This window comes from Blennius ocellaris (assembly GCF_963422515.1).
Source record: "Blennius ocellaris genome assembly, chromosome: 13".
NCBI lineage: Eukaryota > Metazoa > Chordata > Actinopteri > Blenniiformes > Blenniidae > Blennius > Blennius ocellaris.
The window spans coordinates 3300544-3310610 of record NC_137662.1 but is presented as its reverse complement, the minus strand read 5'-3'; the positions used below and the strand labels follow the sequence as shown (position 1 = coordinate 3310610).

The window sequence follows — 10067 nt, the reverse complement described above, 5'->3', positions numbered from 1 at the left end:
GTGAAACAGGGAGAAAACGTTTGTTTTTCAAACTAAAAGTAAACATTTATCCCCATGAAGGTTCCTGTTACGCCGTCAGCAGCGACTGAGACAAACTAAGAAAGGACAAAAGAGTGTGAATGATCATCTCTGTTGTCTGTTGGGCGTTTTTGTTGCCTAAAATGTGTGTTCCAGAAGGTTTCCGGGATCTAAGTGTAGAGATGTGGCAGGTTCTACTCCCTGGAGCTGACCTTCACCGTGCCTGCAGGACCTCTAATGGAGGTGAGAGGTCACAGGTCACTGAACCATCACTGTCTCATTCCACTGCCATGCAAACTGAGCTGCACTTCCTGTTCCTTTCCTCACATTCCCTCTTCGTCCAGCTCGGATCGACTCATTGTGACGTGGAAAAATCTCTCCTGAGTCACGGAGAAGCTCTGAGAGGATCTGAATGTGATTCAAACTTTGATGGAGTTACTCCTCACCTGAAGCTCTTTCTCCACTAACGAGTAGAAAAAACTCAACATTCTCCACTCTGCCGTCTGATTTCAAGCAGAATCCCACTTGTTCACGGTGTATTTTTATATATATGTAGCCCGTCTATTGCCTGCAAGCAGATAGAAATTGGGCCCTGAACTCGTTAGCATAAAAACAATATTAGTTTGGGATTTGAAAATTAAGAGTACCAGGAAACAATCAATGGCAGCCGATGATGGTAAGTAGAGTTCACGGTTTGTTTTTTCACCTTTCACCTCAAAACAATTCACAGCCAACAATATGACAAAGAAATCTTAGTAAAAGTTAATAAATAAGATGCTACTTTATTACGAAAAAAAATACATTTCAACAATAAACAATCATGAAAACCTCGGCTAAGCCGGCATAAATGTCTTTCAAATCAAAATAACCCGTTGCCACTTAAGTGGGAGTTCATGGGAGAAATAAACTCAGTCTCGTTCTCCCAAACAAGTGGAATCAAATCCCATGAAATACCTTCTAGAGGTGGTGATGTGAGTCGTGGTACAAGTTGGAGCTGGGGCAGGAGCAGGATGCAGGAGGTGGTACAAGTTGGAGCTGGGGCAGGAGCAGGATTCAGGAGGTGGTACAAGTTGGAGCTGGGGCAGGAGCAGGATGCAGGAGGTGGTGCAAGTTGGAGCTGGGGCAGGAGCAGGATGCAGGAGGTGGTGCAAGTTGGAGCTGGGGCAGGAGCAGGATGCAGGAGGTGGTGCAAGTTGGAGCTGGGGCAGGAGCAGGATGCAGGAGGTGGTACAAGTTGGAGCTGGGGCAGGAGCAGGATGCAGGAGGTGGTGCAAGTTGGAGCTGGGGGCAGGAGCAGGATGCAGGAGGTGGTGCAAGTTGGAGCTGGGGGCAGGAGCAGGATGCAGGAGGTGGTGACGAGGGGCGGCTGGGGGCAGGAGCAGGATGCAGGAGGTGGTGACGAGGGGCCACTGGGGGCAGGAGCAGGATGCAGGAGGTGGTGACGAGGGGGCAGTGGGGTCCCACGTGGCCAGAGGAACTCAGAGCGCTATCTGGTGACGGCTGGTCGTCTTCGGAGGGAAAACAGTTCAGTTGCCGTTGAGAGCTCGGACACACGCTGCGAGGAGTGGACGTCTGTTCCACCACTGCTCATTGGCTGATGGTCGTACGGCTACAATGAAGTTCTGGGCTAAAACTTCAGCCGTAGTTCACTCAGTCCACACTTTGCTTGGTCAGCAAAACTCTCTCCCTCTGGCTGCTGTGTCTCCTTCTCTGCTCTCTCCAGGCTGGTTCACCCACACCCTCTTCACACCTGTTTCCCTGCACCCCTCTGCTCACCTCAGCTTCCCAATTATCCAATGAGCAGCCATCAGGCTGCAGCCAGGCCCACACCATCTCTCCACCCAGAAACATCACATTTAAGAAATACACAACATGAAGTACACAAATAAACAGTTGAATACACAAAATGAAATACATCAAACATTCAAATAAACTTTTGCATGTTGTACCTTTTTCAACAAACCAAAATAAAGGTATTTAAATCACCTTTTAATATATTTTAAACTATTTATCCCACTACCAGGGACATATATTTATCAATGTTTTAATATGTATTAATATTTTCCACTGGGCTACATATATGATATGTATATGTATATAAACACATATAATATGTATAATATGTGTATATTTGAGCTTTACAACAAGAGCGAACCCTGAGGCCCATCTAGTAATATTATAACATGTTACAGCTTCGCTAAACTTGCAGGATATTTAACTAGCAGGCGTGGAAACACCAGTTAATGAATGAACTCTGATCAATCATTTTCAACTCTAAATCTGCTGAAAACGAGCCGCAGAGTCACTGGTGCTGATGATGAAACACAACAACAGGCGTGATTCCACCAAACATCTGGCGGTAAAACGTGAGGCGCTCATGGCGGACGAGCTCAGATATAGAGAAGACACTAGTGATCGTCTGCTGGCTGAATATTGACACTAAAACTCTGAAAATCACCATTAAAATCCAAGCAAATGGTGAAAAGAAACAAGTTGCTCACAGTTTCATCTCTGCCTACATGATGACGTATTAAATGAACACGGTGGTTTGACGTTCTCTCATGTTCACCTGGAACCATCATGACCCTGAATTCAAGCCCAATTCACACAACAATGTTTTCAAGTGAAAGCGGAAAACGTTTTTGTGTTTTCACTTTACAATTGTGTCGTGTCGCCACGGCAACGTTTTGAGAACGATGTCCGTTTATACGGAAACGGCAGAAACGCTGAAAATGACGCATTTTAGCATGACAGGCCACAAGGTGGTGCTGTTGGTTGTTTCTGTAATGAAACTACACGTGTGTGTGTGTGTGTGTGTGTATGTGTGTGTGTGTGTGTGTGTGTGTGTGTGTGTGTGTGTGTGTGTGTGTGTGTGTGTGTGTGTGTGTGTGTGTGTGTGTGTGTGTGTGTGTGTGTGTGTGTGAGAAACTGAGACACACAAAAGACGACCACAGGGAGATTAATCGATTATTGATCGCCCTCCTCGTCCGACCAAGGAACATTTTGTTAGTTTGATTTGTCGACAAAAAACCACAAATCATAATCAGAAGCCAAAAAACTGGTCTTTTTCTCATTTGAGCCAGAAAATAAAAAAATGAGAATTTAATGTTTTCGTTTTCTGGCTTTTGAACAAAAATCGAAAAAAGGTTGAAATCAACATTGTCTTTGATGGGCGGGGCTTCAACGTGTCTTTTGTTTATGATTGGTTCATGTTTGCCTGAACTTTTCACAGTAAAAGTCCACATTAACACAACACACTGTTATGGGGGTGGACGGAGGCTCAAGTGCAGGAAGCAGCCAGGAAACACATTCAATGTTCTTTATCTTTTATTTATGTGTTTATTTGAGCAGTAAACATTCTGCTCACAAGGAGTGGGCTGAAGCAAGAAGCTTCTGAGCGCCGACCCCCAAACTCAGAGCAACAAAAAGTACATTTCACACTAGTGTAGAAAGAACAAAACAAACAAATCAACAAAGAACCTCCCACATTTCAAACGACCATATCAACATGGACCAAACTTACAACACACACACACACACACACACACACACACACACACACACACACACACACACACACACACACACACACACACACATATTTGACCCGTCGCCTAGGACCTGTTTGCCTTGGGAGACCCTACTGGGGGGCATAAAGCCCCCCGACAACAAAGCTCCGAGGGTCATTCGGGTGCTCACACTTCCCCACCACAATAAGGTAGCAGTTCAAGGGGGAGCTGATGTGTTGTTTGAAAATAAAACAACTTTAAATATTGGAAAATTGGAATGATCTACTTCTCATTTGCATTTTATTTTGAAACGACAAATCAGAATTCCTTCAAACTGACAGAGTGACATCCTGGGATGGTGTAGTATGACAGTGAGGTGGAATGACCCCGGGACACTAGGAATTTCGGAGATATTCCACCTCAAAGTCAGGTGGAAGGACGTCATATTCCAATATTCTGGTGGCCTTGGGCTCCGGGGTGGTGCTGCGGTCCCCCCCACAACAGTTCCATTCACATCCAGAGGACAAACCACACACACACACACACACACACACACACACACACACACACACACACACACACACACACACACACACACACACACACACACACACACACACACACACACACACACACACACACACACACACACTTCCACTCCTCATTGACGAGATTGTTCTGTTAATTATCAAAACCAAGTTGTTGTTTGCTTTTGTTGTTGTTGTGTTTGTTTGTTTGTTTTATTTATTTATTTTTGTTCTATGTCCTTTTTGTTTTTGCTTTTGTTATAATTGCTGTCATTATTTAGGTCTTTTGCTCTGTTGTTGCTCAGGCTGGTCTTAATCTCATGGCAGTTGGAAAATATTTAGATCACTGTGGTTAATGTATTATCAAAAAAAAAAAAAAAAAAGTATGTAGCACTAACAAGGGTATTGTATGTATTTTGTATTTTGAATTTTTTTTATTTATTTTGTTTCACCAAGTCTTTCTCTGTCTCTCCTCTCCTCTCCTCTATCCTCTCACCCCAACCGGTCCGCAGAATGCCGCCACCTCTGAGTCTGGTTTCTACAAAGGTTTCTCCCTGTTGGGAGTTTTTCCTTTCCACAGTCGCAAACACACCTGCTTGCTCATGTGGATATGTTGGGCTTTTCTATTTTCTCTATAACAGCAAATTGGAATGACTGTAAAGTATTAAAAAAATAAATAAATTAAATAAAATAAAAAAAATAAAATAAAATAAAAAAACTTTTCAACTGTTCAGCTTATTTCTTGCCACCAGGCGAAAAATAAAGAGAATTAATAATATAAAAAAACAAAAAAAAACAAAAAAAATTCCAATATTCAAAGTTGTTTTATTCTGAAACGACAGATCAGAATTCTTTCAAACTGACAGAGTGGCATCCTGGGAATGTGTACTATTACTGTGAGGTGGAATGACCCTGGGACAACTAGGATTTTTGGAGTTATTCTGCCTTGAATTCAGGTGTCATATTCCAATTTTCAATTTCATTTTATTTTGAAATTATACATCAGAATTCCTTTAAACTGACAGAGTCGCATCCTGGGATAGTGTAATATGACTGTGAGATGGAATGACCCCGGGACAACTAGGAATTTCGGAGATATTCCACCTCAAAATCAGGTGAAAGGACGTTATATTCCAATTTTCAATTTCATTTTATTTTGAAATTATACATCAGAATTCCTTCAAACTGACAGAGTGGCATCCTGGGATGGTGTAGTATGACAGTGAGGTGGAATGACCCCGGGACAACTAGGAGTTTTGGAGATATTCCACCTCAAAGTCAGATGAAAGGACGTTATATTCCAATTTTCAATTTCATTTTATTTTGAAGTTATACATCAGCATTCCTGCATACTGTCTGAGTGTTATGTTGGGAAGATCTATTATCACTGTGAGGTGAAATGGCTCCCGGACAACTAGGAATTTTGGAATTATTCTACCGCAAATTCAGGTTTAACATATCAATTTTCAAAGTTGTTTTATTTTGAAACTATACATCAGAATTCCTTTATACTGTCTGAGTGGCATCCTGGGAAGTCTCCAACACTGTGAGATGGAATGACCCCGGGACAACCAGGAATTTTGAAGTTTTTCCACTTCAAATTCATGTGTTCTGTTCCAATTCCCTATTGCATTTTATTTTGAGTGAATACTTTTAGTGAGTTTCTGATTTCCTTCTTGAAATAAGAGTGTTTGGTTATATCCTGATTTCCAAATAGATTTTTTTTGAAGAGCAACATCATACGGTTAAAAATAAGTTATATATATAAGTTGACTTAATATTTTGAAAACAATAGCTTGATTCCATTGATATAGTATTTGAATAAGTAATTTTTAGCTTGAATAAATCATTCTGTATATAAATTGACAACCATTCCAGGCTAAGTGATTTGAGCTTTTATTTTGAAATCCATCAGCGGAAATAGTACGCTGCATCCCTGATCACTGACAGCAGCAGACAGCCGCACGGCTTGACCGCAGTCTTCTGCCACTGAAATAGGAAGTTATTCAGACAAACCTTGGACTTTCTACGGAGTTCACCTGGAGTCTGTCACATACTGGTGAGTTTCTACAAGCACACTGAATTCAAAGTCCACCAACTTTCAAGTATAATAGAAAAGTACAAACTGTAAAGTCGCTCCGGTGGAAACTGAGGTTAGTTTCTAACTCATCGACAGAAACTGCCGGGATTTGTAACGAGTTGTGAGGTTTTTATCAACAGAGAAAATCACGACAACTTAAAGTGTGAGTCAAGCAGAGACTTAGAGGAGTTTATGACGTTTGAGAAAATCCTGTTATTTACCGCTTAAACCGTGTTATTGACGATTAAATGTGATTGTGGTGCGCAGCTTCAGTAAAACCGAAAGTAAAAAGCGCTGCGTCTCAAATGTGGAAAAACAGGAACTGTCAATGTTATAATACTTTAAGATGTCAGCAAAGTGTTTATAAAAGAAGCCAATGCGCCTTAAGAACGATTTTATGTGGTGGATTACATAATAAATAAATGGAAAAACATTCTTATTAGTATTGTCTTTAATTTATAGGATAGCATGTTAATTGAATGTAATAAATTAGAAATCAATACGAAAACAAAATCAGAGTACAATATAAATACGCACACCCCAAAATAAAGATGATGTATATAGGTGAATACGTAATATTAATATTTATAGTAATAGATAATAAGCAGAACAAACATTTCAAATATCCAGAGTTTGCACACAGTAAATTACAAATTATATACGAAACCAAATATTATAACGCTATACAGAGCAATATAAAGTATCTTATCTTTATATATATATGTGTATATATATATATATATATATATATATATTTTCTATGAAAAGAAAAGAAATTAGTAGAGGAAAAGAAAAGAAAAAAATATGTATATATACACACATATATATATATATGTGTGTGCGTGTGTGTATGTATATATATATATATTACTGTTGTTGATGATGGCCTAACGTTTGCACAGGCTGAACGACGTAACAGATACATGTTTATGAGGCATGTGTAATATAAAATGTATTTTTTTCTGATGCATATTATAGATATAGACATATTCAATACAACTTTATTGACAGTACAGTGAATTGTTGATAAGCAGTAAACTGCAATTTAATATTGCATGTTCGAATGCTACGTTATGGAGTAACAACAACAATAACAACAACGATAATAATAGTTAATAACAACAATAATAATAATAGCTTCACAATTGAATCAATGTCAGCTTTTCTAGTTCAAGATTTAATAGTAATAATTCGTTTTAATAATTTTATTGAAGTTGTTTTTTTCTTCTAGGTTTTGTGGCGCCCTCTAGAGGCCATGACACGCTTTGCATTAACTTTGCCTCATGGGCCATTTGGCTCTGCAACTTCTAGACTGGATCATGTGCATGCTGACTATGTGGGCTAATTTCCTAGTATTTCCAGACCTTCCTTTTCTATCGGGACCTTTGTATGTTTACTGTCTTGTTCTGAAGGCTCAAGTAGAATAGAATCTAAATGATTTATCCAAGAGGGAATTTTCTTTATAAGATGAAATGTTGGTTTCAGCATAATTTATAGAAATCCACTACAAGAAGGCCAAAGAACCACATGTACAATGATGCATTAATCTTTCAATCAACTCTTGTCTTTTGTCGTCAGGGTGTGAAGATGTCTGCTGCCAGTCCAGATCACTTCCTGTGCTCCATCTGTCTGGACGTGTTCACTCATCCAGTCTCCACACCATGTGGACACAACTTCTGCAACCAGTGCATCACTGAGCACTGGAACTCCAAGGTCATATGTGACTGTCCCCTGTGTCAAGAGGTTTTCTACAAGAGACCTCAGCTGAGGGTCAACACTTTGCTCTCTGAGGTTGCTGCTCAGTTCAGACATGAAGCTGAACACAAAGCCAGCAGCAGCTCAGAGCAACAAGCTGCCAAACCAGGACAAGTTCCCTGTGACGTCTGCACTGGAACCAAAGTGAAGGCCCTCAAGTCCTGCCTGGTGTGCCTGGTCTCCTACTGTCAGACTCACCTGGAGCCTCATCTGACAGTGTCAGTCCTGAAGAAACATCAGCTGGTGGAGCCTGTGGAGAACCTGGAAGGCAGGATGTGTCCGAAGCACCAGAAACCTCTGGAGCTGTTCTGTAAGAGCGAGCAGACGTGTGTCTGCATGATGTGCAGTGTTTTAGAGCACAAGACTCACCAGCTTGTTCCTCTGAGTGAAGAATGTGAAGGGAAGAAGACGGAGCTGAGGAAGACCGAGGCTGAAATGCAGCAGATGGTCCAGAAGAGACGAGTGAAGATCAAGGAGATCAAAGAGTGTCTGAAGAAGAGTCAAGCTGCTGCAGACAGAGAGAAAGCAGAAGGTGTTGAGGTGTTCACTGCTCTGATGCAGCGTGTTGAGAGAGATCTGAACCAGATGATGGAGAGAATGGAAGAGGAAGAGAAAGCCAGAGAGAAACAGGCTGAAGGTCTCATCAAACATCTGGAAGAGGAGATCAGTGAGCTGATGAAGAGGAGCTCAGAGGTGGAGCAGCTCCTTCACTCTGAAGACCACCTCCACCTCCTCCAAGGCTTCTCCTCCCTGAAAGCTGCTCCACCCACCCAGGACTGGACGGAGGTCAGCATCCCTCCATCATCCTATGAGGGGACTGTGGTGAGAGCTGTGGCTCAGCTGGAGGAGACTCTCAGCAAAGACATGAAGAAGAAGCTGTTTGATCCTGAGCTGAAGAGGAAGCAGCAGTTTGCAGTGGATGTGACTCTTGATCCTGATACAGCTCATCCTCGTCTCATCCTGTCTGATGATGGAAAACAAGTGAGTCATGGTGACGTGATGAAGGAGCTTCCAGACAACCCAGAGAGATTTTCTTTTATTGTGAGTGTTTTAGGAAAACAGAGTTTCTCTTCAGGTAAATTTTACTTTGAGGTTCAGGTTAAAGGAAAGACTGACTGGGATTTAGGAGTGAGCAAAGAGTCCGTCACCAGGAAGGGAAAGTTCACACTGAGACCTGATAAAGGTTTCTGGACAATATACTTGAGAAATGGAAATGAGTACTGGGTTAATAAAGAGCCTTCAGTTCGTCTCTCTCTGAGGTTTGCTCCTGAGAAGGTGGGGGTGTTTGTGGATTATGAGGAGGGTCTGGTCTCTTTTTATGATGTAGAAGCTGCAGCTCTGATCACCTCCTTCACTGGCTGCTGCTTCACTGACAAACTCCTCCCATATTTCAGTCCCTGTCGTAATGATGGTGGTAAAAACTCTGCACCTCTGATCATCTGTCCTGTCAATCAAACTGTCTGATCAGTTTTCATCATGAAACGTCACCAACAATGAACAAAGTGGTGAGAAAGTGACGATTCACTGTGATCCATGGTGAACAACTCTAGGATTTCACTGAGCAGCAGTTTGTACCTAAAGAAACGTTCTGACAGTTTGTCCTAAAGAAGTAAAGATCTGATGGAAGAGGAAACTGAGCAGTCAGATTCATGACATGTTTGACTCAATCAGGAAATTGTTCATGTGTTTGTTTTAGAGCTTCATGAGCAGGAATCTTTCAGTCTGTGTGTCTTCAAGCTGCAGAGTCACAACATGAACACACACGTTTTTCTCTGCAGCTTCAAAGCTTCTTAACGGCGACATTTAATGTGAAGATTTTACAATCAAATGTAACAGTTTGATGGAACAAGTATAAGAGCTCTCTCTTTAAAAAAAACCTTTTTATTAAAGTTTTCATTTATGTAGGATGATTAACACGGTGTGTTCAAATGAACGGGTTGAAAGGTAGGAGGTTTGTCCCACATAGTGTAAATTGAAGAGAAACAAAAAACAGCATCAGCAATAAAGTGTAACGGCTCTGTGAGGATCAGTGCAAACTACATCCTGATCACACGTCATTTGTGAGGATTTTACCTGTAAATTGCTGAATGTTTGAAAACATAGACTTCAGCTCATGAATATAGACTCACTTGGATCCCCTGGATTCCTCCTGAGTTTTTCCTCCATGGAAACATTATG

General features: G+C 41.2%; 1 protein-coding gene across 1 annotated transcript; it reads left to right on the top strand.

The window, feature by feature from the left end:
- Positions 1–6006: 6006 nt before the first annotated feature.
- Positions 6007–9744, top strand: LOC308138253 (E3 ubiquitin-protein ligase TRIM21-like). The gene is made up of 2 exons (XM_080507316.1): positions 6007–6113; positions 7713–9744. The coding sequence occupies exon 2, from the start codon at positions 7722–7724 to the stop codon at positions 9351–9353; it is 1632 nt and encodes a 543-aa protein (XP_080363442.1). The 5' UTR covers positions 6007–6113; positions 7713–7721; the 3' UTR covers positions 9354–9744.
- The last annotated feature ends 323 nt before the right edge of the window (positions 9745–10067 follow it).

What these genes read in the sequence shown, in the direction of transcription:
- LOC308138253 (XM_080507316.1), top strand. Translation starts at nt 7,722, where the DNA reads ATGTCTGCTGCCAGTCCAGATCACTTCCTGTGCTCCATCTGTCTGGAC.